The sequence below is a fragment of the Ceratotherium simum genome, chromosome 1 (genome assembly GCF_057802395.1).
Source record: "Ceratotherium simum simum isolate JZ-2026a chromosome 1, ASM5780239v1, whole genome shotgun sequence".
Lineage (NCBI taxonomy): Eukaryota > Metazoa > Chordata > Mammalia > Perissodactyla > Rhinocerotidae > Ceratotherium > Ceratotherium simum.
Genome location: NC_141900.1, coordinates 25,707,374 through 25,728,491, shown reverse-complemented (window position 1 = coordinate 25,728,491; position 21,118 = coordinate 25,707,374). Strand labels below are relative to the sequence as shown.

At 36.2% G+C, this 21,118-nt stretch overlaps 1 protein-coding gene across 5 annotated transcripts in view; it reads left to right on the top strand.

The window, feature by feature from the left end:
• Positions 1–21,118, top strand: part of SEMA3C (semaphorin 3C) — a 202,042-nt gene that overhangs the window by 19,662 nt on the left and 161,262 nt on the right. For 3 of the 5 annotated variants that reach the window (XR_015555416.1, XM_087444286.1, XM_087444505.1), the window contains exon 2: positions 12,175–12,315. The exons of 1 other annotated variant lie outside the window; for it this stretch is intronic. Coding sequence is in view for 3 of the 4 variants with exons in the window: in XM_087444286.1 (XP_087300412.1) it covers positions 12,175–12,315 (141 nt within the window). In the remaining variant the exon portion in view is untranslated. Of the gene's footprint in view, positions 1–9,706; positions 10,175–12,174; positions 12,316–21,118 lie in introns of those variants that run through there. One more of the 5 variants, XM_004439334.3, reaches the window with a different exon arrangement.

Sequence of the window (21,118 nt, the reverse complement as noted above, 5' to 3'; positions counted from 1 at the left end):
AATATTTTAAGACATGAAACATCTTGACTTTCCTTAATAAATATGAAATTGAGAATTTTAAAATATATATAATCAGAAGATGTTTGAAATTAGTGAAGCAGGGAATAATCAATGATTTCCTAACACATGCCAGATATTTCTTATTTTTCATTTGGCTTAAGCTACACAATTGTGGGAGGGAAACATCATTAATAACATTGGACGAGTCAGGAATCTGAAACTCGGAGAGAATAGAGAACTTGTCCAACTCTCGCAGGATATTAATTTATAACTAGTAGTATGATCCAGGGGAAAGAAGACAGCACATTTCAGGGAGCAGGAGCAGAAAATTAATGAACGTGAATTAAATTCCTATGGCTATTGTAACAAAGTGCCACAAGCCAGGTAGCTTAAAACAACAGAAAATTCTTCTCTCACAGTCCTGAGGTTAGAGCCCAAAATCAAAGTGTTGGCAGGGCTGTGCTCCCTCTGAACCCTCTGGGAGAATCCTTCCTTGTCTCTTGCAGTTTCTGGTAGCCCCAGGTGTTCCTTGGCTTGTAGGAGGGTAACTGCAGTCTCTGCCACTGTAATCACATGGCCTTCTTCTTTTTAAAGACACAGGCATATTGGATTAAGGGCACACTCTACTGGCCTCCTTCTAACTGGATTATCTCTGCAAGGAACCTATTTCCAAACAAGGTCACATTCACAGGTACAGGGGGTTAGGACTTAAACATATCTTTTTCGAGGGACACAATTCAACCCCCAATTCCTCCTGAGTATGTTGACATAGTGCAGAAAGCAGATGAAACTGTAGTCAAGACAATGTGGCCATGACCTGCATGGAGAGAGGACATCCCAGAGGATGTAGCGGGGCTGGATGGCGATGACATAAAAGGGATGGGGCGGGATGGAGATTCTGAGTACAGCATTCTGTCTTTCCTATGTTTCACTCAGATTTATGTCCTTACCTAGCTCTCCTTGTTTTCATATCTTTCTTGAAGGGTGGGAGGTAGGATAAGCTGTAATTGCTAACAGAGCTTTTCCTTGCAAAATTCTTTAGGATAATAGGATGCAAACTGAACTAATATAGCTCTCTGCTAGAAAGTGTCAGAGATGGGGAATAAAGTATCTCCCTCCACCTCCCCTCTTTGGCATTATACAGAGCAAAACTTTGATTCCTTCAAGCCATCCATTTTTCAACAGCAGGCATAGGGCATTTTGACTCAGAGGGGAGGGTGAGGAACAGACAGTGGAAGAGGAAAAGATGGTAGGTGTAGGGTAGCTGACTGTATTTATTTGTAAGAGCATGTAAGAAACATTTTGAGAAAATGCTGTTATGCTAGAGGAGGACATTATTTGGGTTAAACTATTGTATAAATTGGCAAGTTCATTGGATCATCAATGTGACTTTTTAATTACCAGATTGTGATGCTTGAGGAAAGGAGATTTACACTTAAGTTTATGTCAATCTGTGATTTTGGATCTTAACTTAAAAATGGTGAAACTGAGCAGGGAAGAGATTATTGTTTCCAAGTCTAAACTTTTAAAACAAAGGAGATTTGCCCTTCAAAATCTGAGAAGATTAAAACATGGCACATGCAAAGCTTTACTGAGTGTTACCCAGTGTGTTATTTAACCACTCATTGTTTAAAATATTGCCAAAGGCTACTTTCTCCATTAAAAGAAATCTCTTATGTTTCAATTTGCAGATACTCCCACCATATTTTGGTTTGATTCAAATAATTATTCGAAATTAAAAAAAAAGACTGATAAAGGAGGAAGGGCAAAAAAGAATAAAACAACAAATGATTATGGGGTTAGACAACCTTAAATAAAAATGAAAGACCAAACAAATCAAATATGCATGTTTGTATAATTGTGTCATATAACTAAATCATACCCCAGGATATGTGTATATATAAATGGTCAAGTATATAAAGAACATAAATCCCGTGGAGAAACAATATATTGTGACCAAAGAGCTTATGCTCACTCAAGATACTTAAATTAAATGGAAGTCAAATAGTGAAATGTTTCCTAATATTGAAGGCTGTTGCACTTTAGAAACCTTTCCAATGTGGTCTGTGTGTACACACACAGGTAAATGACAGCATCAATAAATGGATGCACAAATCTAATTTTGAGGTCATGCTTTTAGCATGCCTATGTTGTAATAGAATTACAGTATATTTTAGTATTTATTCTTAAACTTTGTAGATCCAGGGTCAGAATATTCCTAAAAATTTTTATAGGACCCTTCTTCAAAATATATGCATGTGAATGCAGGTGGGAGGGGTGGGGTTTTTAAAGCTAGGAAGAGAAATATTTCATTTTGAAAAGAAAAGTTCTCTAGATAAAATCAACCCTTGTAGTGAATTTTCTGGAGTTATAGGTGCACATTTATGCTTTCCAAGGGATCAGTGAGAAAAATACCCAACAATGGCATTCGATTCTATGGCCACAGCTGAATGCCTCTCAACAAGGTTTACTTTTATAAAATTTTCATATTTTCTATAATCATGAAGTACAAATGCTTTTTATTCTAGTTGATATGGATTTGCTGTAGATAAATACAAATAATATACCATATATTTCTGAAGTAATATGCTTATAATTACAGAAGTTTTGCATTAGTCTATCCATCATAGCATTTTAAAACTGAATAATTGGTATCATTGATGATATTTTTATAACTCTTTCTTCATTTATAGATATTTTCTGAAAATTAACATACAATTTTTTTAACGTGAATGCATTAGAGGAACTTCTTAATTATTTATTTATTTATTTTTTTTTTGTGAGGAAAATCAGCCCTGAGCTAACATCCATGCCAATCCTCCTCTTTTTGCTGAGGAAGACTGGCCCTGGGCTAACATCTGTGCCCATCTTCCTCCACTTTATATGGGACGCCACCACAGCATGGCCTGAGAAGCAGTGCATTGGTGCACGGCCCAATCCGAACCTGGGCCACCAGCAGCGCAGTGCGCACGCTTAACCCCTACGCCACGGGCTGGCCCCAAGGAACTTCTTAATTAAAGGAATCCTTTAGATAAATTGAAGAATCCTTTGGTAAAGCAAGTTTTAAAAAATCATGCTATTATTAATGCATTAGATAACCACAGATTTTTAATCTATGAGATTATTTGAAATGATATATACCTTAAAAATAAGTAAATTGAGATGGAAATCTACACAGTTGATAGATTAAAATATGAAAATACAATTAGTAGAAAATTTAGGTCTTAAAAGATTATGTTCCTGTTGCTTTAAATTAAGACCTTGGTAGGAGAAAGCTAGAATGAAATAAATCTAGAGTGACACATGAGAAGAAAGAAAATCATATTCAATTTCTGGAAATAGATAATTTTTCCCTTTCTATGCCACGAATTGGTGCCACCAGTTTCCTTTTAATCGTGCTTTTATTTTTATGTTTAATGTGATAAGATTTTCAGAGACTCTTGTTTTAAATTTTAAACAGAACTCAAAACATATTTCTAAATTTTAATTTTAAATCTCAAATAAAAAAGAATTTAAAATTAATTCATACCACCTGTTTCTATAGTAGTCGATTATCAAGAATAACGGCAGTTCAAATGTTCCCACAGTTTTTTACAAACTCAAATTAAAATTCAAATATGGCCTGTAGGGGAAAATACAAACATAATTACCTTTGGGAGTGAAGTTATGAACCTTGGAAAGTGGTTACTTAAGAAGCCTGTAAGAAATTGCATGTGTTTGAATGCAACACTATCAGTGACAATAAAATATTTTATTTAGGCTTTTTAAAGATCCACAAAACATCATTGAAAGAAAAGTTTGGTTTCATTAATTGAGCAAGCATTCATCCAGCAGCCACTATGTACCAAGGCCTGGTTGTCTCTGCTGCTGGTTACAAAGCATCTAAGATTCCTGTATCTTGCTCTGTGGCAGTTGGGAGTCAATGGAGAAAATGTTCACACGATTGTAACATTAAGTGATACAGCAGAGGGATAAACAAACTCATTGCAATACAGAAGTGAGAGAGAAGGCGTTAACACACATTATAGTATCTTATTGACCAATCAACCTAATGGTAGTTGTTATAATTCTCATTTTACAAATAACAAAACTAAAACTGGAAATCAAGCAATACTCAAAATGATGCAGTTAGTAAGGTATCAGAGTTAAATCAAAATCTATTTGACATCAAAATTGTAAAGTTACCACTCTCTATATAACATCCAGGACTTCACTGATTTTGCCTAGGCTTATAGAAGAGAATGTTCTACAGATAGGATTTATTTGAGGTGAGTCTCAATAAGTGAGAAAGAATTTTCCAAATGGATGAGATGAGGGATAACAGAAAAAATAGCACTCGTAAACCCACAGAAGTGTGAGGAGGCATGGTGTAATCAAAGAATTGTAAGGTAAGGCACTTGATGCAAAAGAAGTTTAAGGTGCCAGAGGAGGAATGGGTTAGAGGGGATGAGGGATTAACCTGGACCATGCAGTGAAAGGAAATGGATGAGCCTTGAAAATAAACTGGAACGTTATTCTTCAGTGAATGAGCAAAAGATATTTCAGTAGCTTTGGTGACAATTGACATAACAGGTAGCCTGCGACTTATCATTTTAAAATCAGACTTGACCTTCCTTGATATTGGTGAATTTATGTCACTTAGCCTTGAATCCACCCTGCAAAGCGTTTCTGGATTGGCATTTACTGTATTTACATAAGTAACAAACTAAATATTTGAAGGGAATAGAACCAATTTATATAACTATAAATGTACTTGGATGGATGATGAAAGAGTTTACATAAATTTTTGCTTTATAATTGTGTGGTCTTTTACCTGGCCAATTTATTATTGATTCTCTCTTTTCTTCCACCCATATACCCTGAAATCCTTCTCCATCCATATGTCAAGGCCACTCATTAATCATCTCAGTTGCAGCTATTCTAAAAGATACAAAGGAGAATTAGACAGTGATTCTGCTCTCAAGTTGTTTGTAATTTCATGATGAAGATAAGATATCTGCATTTATAATTCAAATCTGTGAGAGAAAATGTTCAGTACCCAACAATAACAAAAAATCTTCTTCGGGACCTAAATAGCTTAGAAGGAAAGGCAAAGGTCTCCACTGCCCTTTCCCATGTACTGGACTCTTAGGTTAATGCACCAAGAGTAGTGGAAAGTGGAAGTGTAGGGACTCTGCAACAGACACATCTGAATTCATTGCCTAGGGCCAGGGCCCAGGTGGGGGAAGGTGCCTCAAACTTCTGAACTCACTTTCTTGTTTGCTTAATGGAGATACTTATATCTTCTTTTTAGAGCTGTTATGGAGATTAAAAGAAATACTCTTTGTAAAACATCTATTAAATAACGCATGCTCTTTAAATCATACTCCCCTCTGGAACACCACTGGTCTAAAGTTCAATGAGCCCACTGCAATGGACACAGTCCATCAAGGAAAAATATTTCATTGAAATGTACCCCGAGAGTTGCATATCTTAACTTATGTCATGTTTGTTAAAAAATGAAAATTTTATATCCTTTAAAGTTATTAAATGTCACTTGAAATTTCAAATCGTTGAGTATGATGACCAAAAATGAGTAAGTAGTTGATGCTTTTCAAATCTACTACACGGCCTTCCCTATCTCCAAGAAACCACTGGTATAGAAAATTGAGTTTGTCATGTGATTTTCATTATGAGAATGCCTCTGCTAGGATGTGAAAGTTGTTGTTTACACGATTTAATACTCTACTTTCTAGTCAACCATTTACAGTCCATGAAGAGTAGGAAAAGAGTAAAATCTGAAGAATACGTGGAAAAGGCCTTTGAACCATGTTGAAGGGCTATAGATGGGAGTCAATTAGCCGTAACTAACAGTCCTGAATTCATTGCTCCAGCTGGTTATTATTTTTGAGCCTCATTACACACATCTGACAATCAGAGGCACTTATACAGGCCTCTCCTGGCTCTCCTGTGAGAATAGATCTGGGAAAGGATTTTGTACTCCCAGGTGAAGAGAAAGAGAGCTTTAGATATAATAGATCCATAAAAGCAGTTGGCCTTTCTTAAAAGAAGTATGACTGTGGGTGTGTGTGCACATATTCAATTAACAAACATTACTTATTAAAAAACTGTCTGTTGCTTTGCAACTGCAGTTGTATATAGTTACTCTCAAAGACATCAACTCCTCTCATTGAGGTTTCACATGAAATATTCCAACAAGGACAAAACAAATACACAGTTTACATCTTACCCCTGTGATGACAGTGTGAGTGGTCACAACACTCTTTTACAACTTTTGTCATATGCATGGACTAAAGAAGTAAAATCACTAACAGACTCCTACTGCTGAAATTCTTTATAGTTCTACTTTTATATTTGAAATACTGTAATATATAAACATTCGAGGTGACATGCTCTTATTCTGGTTGAATTGGGAAATATGGCACTTTATTGTGTTTGAGATGTTTAAAAGTATTTAAAGAGATGTTGAAGAATTAAACTTTGAATTTTGTAAGGGCTTATACATTCACCTGGTTTAAAATTACAAAGGTAAAAAGAGGAAAACAATGAAAATTCTCTTTCTGGCCAGTTTCCCTCTCCAGACCAAACCACTGTCACCAGTTTATTTTGTTAAATGCCAGGGACCTTACAAATTGAGAAGCCTAGAGTTTCATACAAATCAACAGAGAAAGAGATCGAGGGTCAGGGACACAGATTAGCAATGGGTTAAGAATGAGAGTAGAGATACACTTGCCTTATTGAAAAATAAGAAATGATTTTAATGGAGGAAATACTAAAGCCTATCAGCTGTACCGATAGCAATTCCACACACAAGTTTCTAGACCAGACCTGTCTGACCAGCCTGTTCTCAGAGTAGCTAAGGTAACCCAAGGAATAGGAAGGCTGATGTAAACAAAGTAAGTAGCCATTGGAAGTACAGACTTGCTAAAGATACAGTCGAGGAAATTTAAAGAATTGGCACCTGGAAGCTGAGAAAAGAAGATAGGAGAGCAGAGAGTTACAGGAAGAGGAAAGGAGAGGAAATGCCTGTAACACTTGCTGGGTTCATATTGGGAACACAAGAGGGTGAGTCAGTCATGCCCAAGTTTCTCTTTCTGTTTCAGTATCTACTATCTATGTGACTTTGGGCAAACCTTCAAGGTTCTCATTTGTAAAATAGTAACTTCATTAAAGAATGCCATTCGTATAATATACAAAGTGCTTGGAATATATAAGGTCTGTGTTCTCCCATGACAAATATTAGTTATGACCTATAGGAAGACAACTTTCAGTCTCTGAAGGATTGAGATTCTCTACTTAAAGTTTATTCATGTAGCTCATCTGTATGATGGGGAAAAATCTGAAAACAATCTATTTTCTTTAAATTTGAAATAAGAGAATTCATAGTTGCACAACTTCCTAAAGAAAAGATGAGTACTTCTCTCAAAATCAGTCCAAGAGTTTAAGTGAAATGCCTTTTCTCAGGACCACCAAAAATATAAAATTTTAAAAATAAAGCCACTTTATTTCAGCAGAGAAATTTCAGTGTATAAGATGTTACACCATTTATTTAACATCTTAATGAGAGTGATTCTAGGTATTTTAGCTTAGATGTTTTTCCTAAGACATTTTGATGAAGGCAAACTTTGTAATTAGTGGCCTATAAATTTAATTGTGTCGTCACTCCTATAATCCATTTAGTGTCCCCCTTTCCTGAACTAGCTTACTCAATTAGCCCTTATTGTTTTCCACCTCTAAGGACAGAGTAAAACACTGTATCCTAGAAGAGAGGCACTGGCCACCAATGTTTCTTATGTAAGTCCTGTTTTGTTATGGTCTTTTGGGCTCCTAAGCAGTTTGGAGAAACAGGGGCATAGATAAATCTTATAAGGGGCACCTATTGTTACTCTTAGAAGTTCACTATATGGCCCAAGTTTCAGGCAAACACGAGCATTGGTTGGGTCTTTGTGCTTGACTTTGCCTTGACTAATGCCTATCAGTATTTTCATGAGTCATTTTGAGTGGCCAATGGTAAAGGTCTCAGTACTAAGCAAATATTATTCAATTAACTACGTTGAGAAGAGGTTTATTCAGGCAAGATAGAGGGCATCACAACACAGGTTTCATAGATTGTGATTAAACCTAAGCTATTTGTCATAGTCTCTAAAGCCTTGGGAGTATGCGTGAGACTGAGCTAATTCCTCCGGCTTTTGTAAACTGAGTTTGGTAGTAAACTCCCTTGTAAATACACCATTGACATGCATTTCACCTTGCATTTCTTTATCTCAGTTCCCTGAACCTTAAAAATAAAATGTATAAATATATTCTACCTTACGTGGATTTACCGATTCATCAGTGTCTAAGGGTTCCACATTTCTAAATTAATAATTCTATAGTTTGTTCATACGCACATCAATCTTCCTTCTAATGACTTATTCTTGTTAATTTGTAAATGCTGACTCAGACATCACTAGGAAGATAATAGTGTCTGTAGTAACGGGTCTTAATCAGTTTCAGAAGTATTTCAGAGCAACGGACATAATGCTTCTTCATGTTTGCATCTGGTTTTTAACAATGTCAGACGTTTTGTGGGGTAAATTCATTATTACAAACATGTCAAGGAGCTGCTCACATTTTTATTGCACTAATCATCACAAAAATTAGTTTAACTGTATTAAAATTTTTAAAATAATGCATCCATTGAATTGGAAATTTCTTTTATAAACATAGATGTTTGAAGAGAACATTGGCCCTGCAGTATAACTCTTGAACTTTTACATACGATCTTATTTGACATGATCCTTTCATATCTCAGCTGTAGAGAGAGTTAGAGACATGTTTACGTCACCTAGACATGAGAGGTGGTGCTGAGACACATAGATGATGTGTCCTAATCACTTCTTCACTTCCTCCCAGTTCTTCACTTCCCCCACTTCTTCACTTCTTCCCATCAACTGTCCCACTCCAGCAAGGATTTTGCACTCTCAGAAGTGTTTTCTAAGATACAATATATAAGAATTTAGTGATCTGCTTTACTTCATAAAGAAAACTGTAAGGAACAAGGTGGAGAAATGAGACTCCATGTCCCTCTGCATAGTGACACCTGCTGGGCGGTAGCCCACAGCGACTTTTAAGCAAGTACCTGCTCATTTTACAGGGGTCAAAGCTCATTTCTCCTGCTGTTCGCTGTTCGAATATCTAGTCTGGACAAATAATTTCCACTTAAACATCAAAGTCAGTTCCAGAGTTTAACAAGTTTATCTGAAAATAGTGCTTTAAATATACCCCTGATATCTAGAGTTGTAAACCTTTATCTGTTGGCATAATTCAGAACAGCCTTTCTCCAGAAAATTGTGAAATAACTTCTTATAATTATGTTTTGGGAGTATCCTGGAGAGAAGGGTACTGGATATGAGCCAAAGCAGAGAGGTCAACAGAGTTACTGCCTTCGGGGCATTAAGGAAACGCAATAGGAAACAATACTCATTAAAAGGATAAACTTCTGCGACGAGATTGTTGGTGTATCACTACCGGTTTTAGAAAATTTGCTGCAGGAAAAGGACAAGACTCATGCCCTTTTAAAAACGCATCTCTTTGCCTTAAAAGGATGCAGTGATCCTTCTCTGGCAAAAAAACTGGTTTGCACTTTGATGTTTACAGCCAAGCAGAGCCTGTACGCCTTCCAAGGGCTGCTGGTAACCAACCAACCCTTGGAGCGCACCCTGTGAGTCGCTCACTCCACCGCGGGCTGCGAAGGGGCAGAGTCGCTCCGCCGGTCCTCCGCTGTCGCCGCGCATTTCTGCGTCTCCGGGCCGCGTGTCCGCTCGCCCCGCCCGCGCCCTCCGGCTCCGGCCACCCTCCGGGCGCTCTCTGGGTGGGGCCCCGCGCCCGGGAGATGCGGCCGGCGCGCCGGGCTGGGGATGCGCCGCGCGCCGCGTCGCTGTAACCGGACACCGCGCGCTCGCCCAGCCCCGGCCACTTTCCATTCACTCGGAGGTGCCGTACTGAGCGCCGCGGAGACGGGCTCCGGTGCCGCGGATTCCTTTACAAAGAAACTCAGGGGACCGGGAAGAAGGAATCTCACCGCGGGGCCGCTCCAGAAATTAAGGTCTTCTGGCGAAGGGACTGGAGACTCACTCGGAGCCCAACCGGCAGCAAATTGATGACTTTTCCGTGCTGATCTCTTCCCGCCTCGGTAAGCTGGATTCGTTTTTTCAGCATTACAGATTTCGCAAAATATAACTTTTGGGTCTGGGTATCGACTTGCACACACACCGGTGTGCTCCAGTCTGGACGTCTTCCTAAGAGCACATGCGGGGTGTCAGGAGCTGTGCCCTTGCCCGGAGCCCGGCTGGAGTCGTTTCTTTAGGTTGTGACACCTGCGGAGAGTTTCAAGTTGAGTATTTCAGTGCCTGCTAAGGTAGAATTGCTCGGGAGGACATAAAACAGTCCTTTTCTTACATATTGTTAGTGTTTGATCAGTAGAAGTGAAAACAACGAGCAGCGTGGTCTGTCTGAGTTAAAGGGAAGAAGTTACAAAATGGGGGGGGGGGCACGTGTAAGACACTTGTCTTGCCGTCTCTTCTCGGGGTGAGTTTGAAAGCGCATTGCTCTGTTGCTTGCTTCATTTGACCTGTCGTTTTCTCTCCAAGATTATTCTTTGCAACTTGTGGCATATGTCCCTTTTGGGAAGACATATCAGATAAGATACTGAACACAGCAATATGTAAAAATGTGTAAATATTTATCAGCTTGCTTAATAAAGAGACAAAACAGGCATATTTATAGCTTTTTCTTTTTTGGCTTTAACTTTATTATAATGTCAACAAAACCAGGGAGCAAATTACTAAGGGAAAGTCATCCCATAAAATCAATTTTCTTCTAAGTTAATTTAGGGATGACAGGGTGAAGAGGTTGTGGAAGCAGGAAGAAACTGTTTCTTTTGAAAATTACCAACACAAACATCTCTAGGGTTACCTCCATCTGTGTGGTAAAAGAGGCATGTAATTTTGTTTGTAACTCTCATAATATATGTACCACCTAGGAAATCAATTTATAATTTTTGTGTAAAATAGTATGTTCAGTTTAACTGTGTTTTTTCTTCTGTATTAATGAAGCTGTTGTTTCTATTTTACTGGCATTTCTTTATTGAATAAAATTATAAGATTTTAATTTTAAAAGCCACATGATATTGAAGATCAGCATTGTTGTAACCTGTAAAAATAAATTTCTAGATTAAACTCTGTCATGTCCTTTTATTGTATAATTATGCTAGACTCAAAATGATGGGGTTTCTTTTATGGTCCTGAGTTTACTTTGCATGTTGTGGCCACTAGAGTTCCTATAGACCTGTAGTTACACAATACTGATCTTCCTTGATACTTGGAAATTAGTTAATAGCATGTATCAATTTTACAGTTATGGTTTCAAACAGTAATACTTGTCTCTCTGATTTATCTTTTGGAATTTTGACAGCCCACTTTCTGGTTGATTTATTTTAAATATGCGCTGAGGGATACGTGGTTTACTGGATTGCCCAGGACTAGGTCATTTGTTTGAATTTGGCACGAGTCCATGGTTACCTCATCTGCATCATTATTTAACAGCTGCATGGTCATCTGTATAAATTGGCAGATAACTAATTCGAGTGATTTTAGTGATCAAGGATTGAGCACAGAGAGATTTGTATGTAGAAACACCATTTCAGAGACGATTACTCCAAAAGAGCTAATGCATATGGAGTGAGTGGGTACATGTGAATATTCATGTGGGATTTTCCTCCTACTACTATATTTATGGTAGAAAGAGAAGTTTTCATTCACTAATACCATTCTCAAGTCTTTTCAATGTAATGTGATTTTTAGAGACAAGATCAAGTTTAAATATTGGGTTTCCTTTGGGAATCAATTACTTTTTCCTGCCTGCTTTGTTCTCCTTTAATATTAGCATTATTTTGCTAGAAGATGAAAGAGTTTCTTTCTTGCAAAGACTTCCAGACACAAATGAATCAAAGTCAGATTTTGACATCTAAGAAGCAAAGTCACAGCACCTCCTACTGTTTACATGACAGTAAAGTTCACATATGTCTTTTGTGAATAGGGTGCTCTGTCTACATTGCTGGTTTTGTGTGTGGGTTTGTGTATGCTCCTAAAATGTGAAATGAAATATAACAAACTTGTTATCTCTCTTTTAAAGGTATTTTCCCTTGGATATCAACTTGCAGATCTGAAGAAATGGCATTCCGGGCAATTTGCGTGTTGGTTGGAGTATTTGTTTGTTCTGTCTGTGTAAAAGGATCGTCTCAGCCCCAAGCAAGAGTTTATTTAACATTTGATGGTAAGAAAGTTGATAAACACTTTGGGAAAAATGTTATTTGAGGGCTTTTTTTCCTTTCTTATCCAGATCAAAAATTAATAAATTAAAGACAGTAAAATCTTATTGAGTATTGATTAATTTAAAAAATATTTACTGGACTGCTTTTTGGATAACATGGCTATTTTAAATTATTGGTTAATAGACACAAAGCTCTATGTTGCATTTATTTATGAGAAATGCTTGAAGTACATTCTGTCCTTTTTAAATTCTTCTGTGTATGCATGGGGAGATGGTGAAAAACTCAAGCCTTGGATCTTTGATCTTAGAGTCCCTTGGTTTTGTTCAGAAACACCCCCCATGTGCTAATCCTCATCAGCAGAAAGAGCTATGCAGGGTTAATTACTGAAAAATTTCCCTGATAAATTTTGGGCCTTAACCTCAAAACGCGCCTCTTCTTATGTTGTTCTAATGGTGTTTCTTCTATTTCCACAAGGAGTTCCTGAGGTTGGCAACATCTCCTAAGTAACTGAAAAGGACCTAAAGAATAGTTGGAAATATGCTTTTGATTGCTGTTGAGTACAAATGTTATCTTCAGAAGTTTAGGGAAATGAGTGTGATTTCAAATTTTCACAAACATGAAAGGTCTAAGGTCCTCTGAGGGAATGGTTTGCCAAATGTGTGCATGAGCTTTAATGTATGTGGTTCAGACGACATAGAGATGGATAATTTCAGTCAGTCATGTAACCCGTACTAATGGGACAAATGGATCAGGAAGATCATCCTGTCAATCAGCGTCATTTAGATTTTTATTGCTTCTTTCAATTCTGTCTCTGCGTAAACCTCAGTGTCACTGGGCATATTTTCATTTTCACTTGAGAAACAATACACTTGCAGACTTTTCTGTAGCAGGTTGTCTTTGAAACTCTCTGTTATCTTGAATTTGAAACAGCAGTATGACTGACACTTATCAGTCAAATGGCTATTTTTTTTTCTTTCTTACTTAAGTTGCCAAGTGCTTTCCCCAAGGTCATCATAAGCACTGAAGGAGCCTTATTTAGAACTTAAGAGTGTGTGAGCTTCTAATTGCCTCCTTGGCTTCTAAGCCAAGCATTCCTCTTAAAACTCATGGCTATCCAGTTAAGTTGTGAAGAAAGGAAAAACAGGCCCTTTGAAGTGTCCTTTTTCTTTTTTTAATTACTAAAGCAGCCTGCAGTCTGCTTACACCTTTTCTCCCAAGTTGAGAACTATAAAATATCTAATCAAATAAAAAAGAAAGGCAATAAGGAGCCCTACAGCTTCCCCCCTATTTTCTGTATTTCTCTCAGTACGGAGAAAGATGGAGTGGTCTCGTAGATTAGGTATCTAAATCTATTCTCTCTATTACATCAAAACTAACCAAACTTTTTTTAACCTAAACTTAACCCAAAATATGTAAATATTAAAAACAAGTGTGTCACCAAAGATGTCATTAAGTCTATATTTGAAAAGACAATTAAAATTTATCTTTTACAGAGGAAATTAACTAGTACAATCTTTTAAAACCAAACTTCAATACTATGTAGGACAGTAGCTGCTATGTACAGAGTGACTAGAAGTTATGATGGGCTTTTAAAATATTACATGTTTAATATTTTAAGTGCTCTCAGACTCAAAACAGATTCTTGCAGAATAAGACTTACTTGCCTTAATTTATAACTATGTAGAATACAGCATAATAAGATAGGCAATTGATCTGAAAGTTCTATAATTCCTGATATTTTATTTTTCCCAAGAATCTTACTAGGAAATAATCAGAGAGATAGACTATCACTTAATTTGGGTACTGATTTAAGGAGATATATCAACAGGGAGAATAAACTTAATGAATTCTACAATTTCTAAATTAGTACAAAAAAAAACCCCCTCCTAATATGAACTATGTATTAGGCAAAGTATCATAGGAAAAGTACCTTGGGCAAAAACAGTTGTAAAAATATATAAATTTTGGTCATTAATTCATAGTCATTTTCTTAAGAGATCTGCCAGTATACCTTCTTGAGATGCCTATTCCAAATTTCTTATTATTTAAAGTTTCTCATTGACTTTATGATGAATTATCTGAGTATCCCACTGAGTAGGTTACTAAATTTCTTCCAGAGTGGTTTAGTCTTGTGATCAAAATATAAAACTTTGTACAGGGTTCACATATATATAAATATATATTAATTTAAATACATATGAATATATACTTTAATTTATTTCATATTTCAAAATTTCTATCACTCTTTCTCCACCAAAAATCAGCAATTGTAAGATGCTTTTGAGAAAGTTCAAATAATTTCAAGTTATATCCGGCAGAGGTCATTTGCATCTTTGTATTCTCTTGTAATTACCTTGCCTCCTGGCTCATCTGTCTTGAAATCTTCTCCTTCACTTTAACTTGGTCCTCTGCCTGTCTCTTTCTGGGTGGAACTTGGGAAGAATCCTCTCAGTCTTATCTTACTTACAGTCCGGTTAAGAATCACAGTCAGTTTAAAGGTGTGTGAAACAAGAGATCTCTTCTCCCATCCAAGTTCCATGTCTTCTTCTTGTTGTGGGATGATGGAGAGATAACATTTGGGAAACAGTGATTTACAGATTTGCCTTCTCTATTGATCTAGCGCAAGGTCAACCAGATGGTCATCAGTCCTATGGGAGAATGCACTTCAGATGTTATTAATTAGTTACATTTGTGCTAGCTAAATCTTGCATGTTAAGAGAACTGTGACTCCTATTAGATATTACGTTTTGTAACTTTTATAATTCTCATTTTACGCCAAATAGCTTTTCCAATGAATATAAAGTTCATGCAAATGCTTTTTGTTTAAGTAGAATTTTTGTTTAAAAAAAAATCCAATAGTTTGACAGATTCACATTTAATAGCATTATTGTCATTGTATTTTTTTTCCTAGAAAATCTTTGGAATCTATAAGGGTCATAAGGAAAGGCAAGGCTACATATGTACAATAGACAGAACTTGTTTTGCTTGCTAATATGCAATGGAAAGCATTGTTACAAAGATTCTGCCTTCATCCAGTAGAGATTTTAGCATGTAGTATTTTACAAAATCAGGAATAAATATGCTGTAGTTTGGTAAAAGATATCAGTTGCATGTAATTTTAAGAAAAGGTGCTGAGCTTCAGAAAAATGGGAATATTCTCTATATTTGAACAGATATAAAGTGTGATTACTGGGTTAACTGTGTTAAATATTGTTTCTATTTAAAAATGAGGTAGATTCTTATAATAAGATTACTTTCTCAGCTAGTAATTCAGATTGTGAATCTAAGATGTTCAATTTATTGGCACAAAGTTATTCATAATATTAGCTTATTATCCTCACTATGTTTGTAGGATCTATAGTAATGGTCTTTTTTTTTAGTTGAGGTAAACTGGTTTATAACATTATGTAAATTTCACATGCACATCATTACATTTCAACTTCTGTATAGACTACGTGGTGTTCATCACCAAAAGTCTAGTTTTCATACATCACCGTACAAATGTCACCTTTTACTCCTTTCACCCTCCCCCCCCCGTTCTCTATATCTATGTGTTTGATTGTTATTTTTCTTATCTTCCACGTATGAGTGAGGATAAAGATGTAGTAATGTTAAGTTCTGATATTGATAATTTGTGTCTGCTTTCTTTATGTTCTGATTGATCTGTTTAGAGATCATTTTTTCCATTTTATTGATCTCTTTAAATAATCAGCTTTTAGTTTTGTTGTTATTTCCTATTATTTTTCTGTTTAATATTTCCTTGATTTATGCTCTGAAATTCAATTATCTTATTTCTTCTTACTTTGTGTTTAATTTGTTCTTCTTTTTGGAACTTCTTAGTATGGAAACTAAAGTCACTGATTTGAGAACTTTTTTCTAATATAAACAGTTATGCTATAAATTTTCTTTGAGACACTGCTTTTATTTTGATAAATATTTTGGTAAAATATATTTTGGTTTTCAATAGTTCAAAATGTCTTCTACTTGCTCCTGTTATTTTTTCTTTTATCCATGGGTTATTTAGAAACATGTATAATTTGGGTATTTTTAATGTATCTCTCTGTTATGGATCTCTAGTTTATTTTCTTGTCAAAGAACATATATCATGTGCTTCTAATTCTTTAAAATTTATTTAAACACATTTTATAACAGGGAATACAGTCTATAGTAAAAAGAATGTGTATTCTGCTTTTGTTACATAGAGTGTTCTATTACTGCCATTTAGATTCAATCAGGTGATAGTTTGTTATGTTTTCTGTATCCTTACTGATTTTCTATCAACTTGTTCTTTGAATTACTGACAGAAGAAGTTGAACTCTCCACCTATAATTATGGATTTGTCTGTTTCTCTTTTTAGTTCTATCAGTTTTCACTTAATGTTTTTGAATTTCTGTTACTAGGTACTGATGTATTTAGGAGCGTTATGCCTCCTGATGAATTGATCTCTTTTCCATTTTGAAATATCCTTGATTATTCTTGGTAATAATCCTTGTTCTGAAATGTATTTTGTATGTAACACTTTTATCTTTTTTGTATAATGAAAAACACCAACAAAATTTTAGTTATAATTAAGTGGGGAAAATGTTTGTCATAATTCCAATGGCCTCTAGGAAATTTTTATGAAAATGCTAGGAAATATGTTTAAACAGACATATATTTTTGATATACATGAATGTATGAACATTATATTGGCAATGTAGTATAGTAAGAACAGCATTTACATGAAAATAAAAATATCAGCGTTTTCAATCCATGATTCCTCACTAATTAACTCTGAAATTTTGTCAGGACCTCAGTTCCCCCAACCAGGTTAAAAAAAAAAGAAAAATTGAACTGGGGCTGGCCCAGTGGCGTAGTGGTTAAGTTCGCACGCTCCACTTCGGCGGCTGGGGTTTGCAGGTTCTGATCCCCGGAGTGGACCTACGCACCACTTATCAAGCCATGCTGTGGCAGGTGTCCCACATATAAAGTAGAGGAGAATGGGCACAGATGTTAGCCCAAGGCCAGTCTCCCTCAGCAAAAAGAGGAGGATTCGCAACAGATGTTAGCTCAGAGCTAATCTTCCTGACACAAACACACACACAAAAATTGGACTAAAGTTTTCTCTAAGACCCCTTGTTGCCTTAAAACTATGACATTTAAGCTTAATTTTGTTTTATAAATATCGCTTCCTTTGAGGAAGTGTTCTGAAATAGTTCCCTTCAGTGCTTTCAAGAACATTTTGTGTGAAGGACCTGGGCGAGGGAAGAACAAAACTAAACAAATAATTTTTAAAAATTCTTGGATTTTGGAGTTGTACAGAACTGGTTTTAAATCATGGTTGTCTGCTACTTTCTGGGTATGCTACATTGGGGTAGCTACTTAATCTCCCTAATCCAGAATTTTATTATCTGTAAAATAGGAATAACACACACCCCATAGAACTGTTTTGAAAATTAAATGAATTAAGTTTGTAAAGTGTGTTGTGTGGTATATAGTTTGCCTCCTATGACAACACATGAAGGTTTGTGTTAGAGTTAGTATTTATAAATTTTTGTAGAGCAGAAATGTGGTCTTCATTTGTACTGTGATAACTTTCCCTCCACTTAGTGTAGAGATTGCTATTTGTTATTGCTCAATAAATATTGACTTAACATAAATTTTGATACCCTGTAACACTACACCTCCCCAACCAATAGAGCCTTGGTACACTACAACCACCCTTCAGTGGATTTTGGTTAATTTAAAACAATGACAGGTAGAGTACAACAAATGTTCATTCTTCATCATAGCGCTAGAATATAAACAGCATGTGAGGGGACTTTTTGTTACTTTGTGAACAGATGGCTTTAGACCCATCCCCTAATACACAGCTGATGGTCAAGTATTTTCTATCTACCTCCAAATTTTTTCCACCTTATATACTAAAGATTCAATGTATTCTGGGAATTCAACTTTTATATTAACCTTTTCCAGTTAATTCTCAAATCTCCTTCTAATTATTCTGTTTCCTTCCCTAATAGACATTTCACCTCTATAAATTTTAGATATTTTCTGCCAGAGAGTTTTTTGTGTGTTTTGATTAGAAGCCTAGTTTTCTAATGTTAAAGGGAAGAGGCCTCATATATACTCAGCCTTCCACAGGGCCTTGACTGATGGCCTGTCAGAGATATCGTCTTAGTCCTTAGTACCACTGGCATCTATATATGCTAGCATGACTAGATATGTCTAAACTTTTAAAGTATTTTTTGCGCCAAATGCGTGATTTTTTTAACATTCTATTTTCTTTTTTTTTTTTTTGGTGAGGTAGATTAGCCCTCAGCTAATATCCGTTGCCAGTCTTCCTCCTTTTTTGCTGAGGAAGATTAGCCCTGAGCTAACATCTGTGCCAGTCTTCCTCTATGTTCTATGTGGGTCACCACCACAGCATGGCTGACAAGTGGTGTGGGTCCACACCCAGGATCCGAACCTGTGAACCTGGGCCACCGTAATGGAGTGTGGCGAACCTAACCACTATGCCATGGGGACGGCCTCAACATTTTGTTTTTTAAAAGTCCAATTTTTTTATGATGAGCTTGAACTTAATAAGACCCCAGTCTACTTGGTTTACTTCTTATGATTGTCATGGCATACTGCATGGCTTGAAGTTGTAGACAACAGTTTGCCACTCTTGGGGCATTTAAGAGTCCCATTAAACCTCAGGAAGAAGAGCATGTGGGATAGATTCTGATCCATGTCTGCACCATGATATGAAATATGTCTGTATAAATGTCTCCATAGAAATATATAAATAAAATAAAATGCAAATAGAAATATATCCATACAAATACCGAGCATAGGTTATATACGCACACCTAAAGCAATGCTGTTAAATAGTATATTAGAGTTTTTATCATACCTGTGATGGATAAATTGAAATTTATTCAGGAATGTTTGCTCTTTGGAATACTTTGTGTGTGAAGAAGCTAATAGACCTTAATATTTTAACTGGATATTTAATTACTAGATTTGTTAATCTTGTATGAGCTGATGAGGATATATATCAAGTTACTGAAAGAGCAAAATTTCTTGTTTGTCTAAGTTTTAAGATTAGATATCAAATGCAATTCAGAAGTTCACGTATCCAAAATTACACAGCAGTTCCACTTCTGATACCAAAGAAACAACAATTCAGCCATGTGGATGTTTGTCTCTCCAGTACAAACCTCTGAGTTATCAGACATTATTTTTCTAAGTAATCCTCATGAATACTGGATTACCATTTTTATTTATATGTTTTTAGGTCTAGAAAGATAATATCCTGAAATAAAGAAGTAGGATAAAACTAGGGTGCACTCCATATCCCATAGGCTTCACAAAGCCTGAATATCATTTTACTGAATAAGCAGCAGTCTGGCTCCACTTCAAGTTTTCGTTGGGCTCAAAACTCTCATGAGTTATCAAGGTGCCCATGGAAATATTTTAAAGAACTTTTAAAGCTATGACCGCTCAAAAATAAATCCATTGATAGTTAAATGCATGGCAGAAAAGTCAATTATTTGTGACTGCTATTAACTCTTTGCTTGTGTTCACTAGAACAATAAAGACTTCCTACCACTAAACTGCTCCTCACCTTGTTTAAGCTTGTAACTAATTGCCTAAAACTCAAAAGGAAAATAGCATCTAAAAGATTAAAACTCCATAAAGATTTCTACTATTTGGATACGTTTTTCCTTAGCTAATATTGGCCAGTTTTCCAGCCCAAGATTGAGTGTTACATTTACATTTACATGTGCATGACAGTGGTTTAAAAACATAAAAATGTCAGTGTGAGTTGTATAGTGAAACAAGTATATTAAGTGTAGAGATGAGGCTTGCGTAAGGTTATCAGTTCTTTTCAGTTATTTACATTGTGATTCTTTTTGCCTTCTTACAGTGCTGAATTTTCTTTAATAAAGTTGTCAAAGTCTCCAGGTCATCGATCATGTATAAATGAAAGACGATAGAATGTTACAAAACATCTTTTATCTTTTAATATCTGCCTCATTTGACAAGAAGCTGAGTTAATTAAGCAACATATAAAAGGACCCCTGTGAACTAGTGAGCTAAACCCAAAAGCTGATGAATTGTTGTTAAACAATAAACTCAAAACAATAAATTGCCTCTTTATGAACGCTGGTAGCATTAACATTACAAGGCACGTTTGTTGCGAACAGTTTCTTATGGTCGCCCGAGAGATAAAAACAAAGCAGTTTTTCTTGATTTCTCCATTAATCTTGGAGAGTGCTCACTCTGGTTGTATTAAATCTTCTGGAATGTTTAGTTCTTGGGAAAACTTGTGTTACTGCAGTTTCCTTCTTTCTTTCTTTTTTTTTTTTTTGGTGAGGAAGATTGGCCCCGAGGTAGCATCTCTTGCCAATCTTCTTCTTTTTATTTTTGCTTGGAGAAGAGTGGCCTTGACCTAACCTCTGTGCCAGTCTTCTTCTATTTTGTATGTGGGACATCACCACAGTATGGCTTGGTGAGTGGTGTGTGGGTCTGCGCCCAGGATCAGAACCTGTGAAACCCAGGCTGCTGAAGCAGAGCCTGTGAATTTAACCACTACACCACCAGGCCAGCCTCTGCGGTTTCTTTTAATTCCCCTTCCGGTGGTCTCAGTTAAATGACAATTAAACATCTTAACACCTGCATGTTTTAATAAACCCAAACTCAACGAGGGATGCTGTGTGAATGAGAAGCTGTCTGCATTCTTCCCCTCTGAGAGTGTCACTGAAATCAGGAAGGAACTGATGAGTGCAAATGTGAGCCGAGACTACCTAGAACATAAAGAGCCTTAAGCAGAGTAGC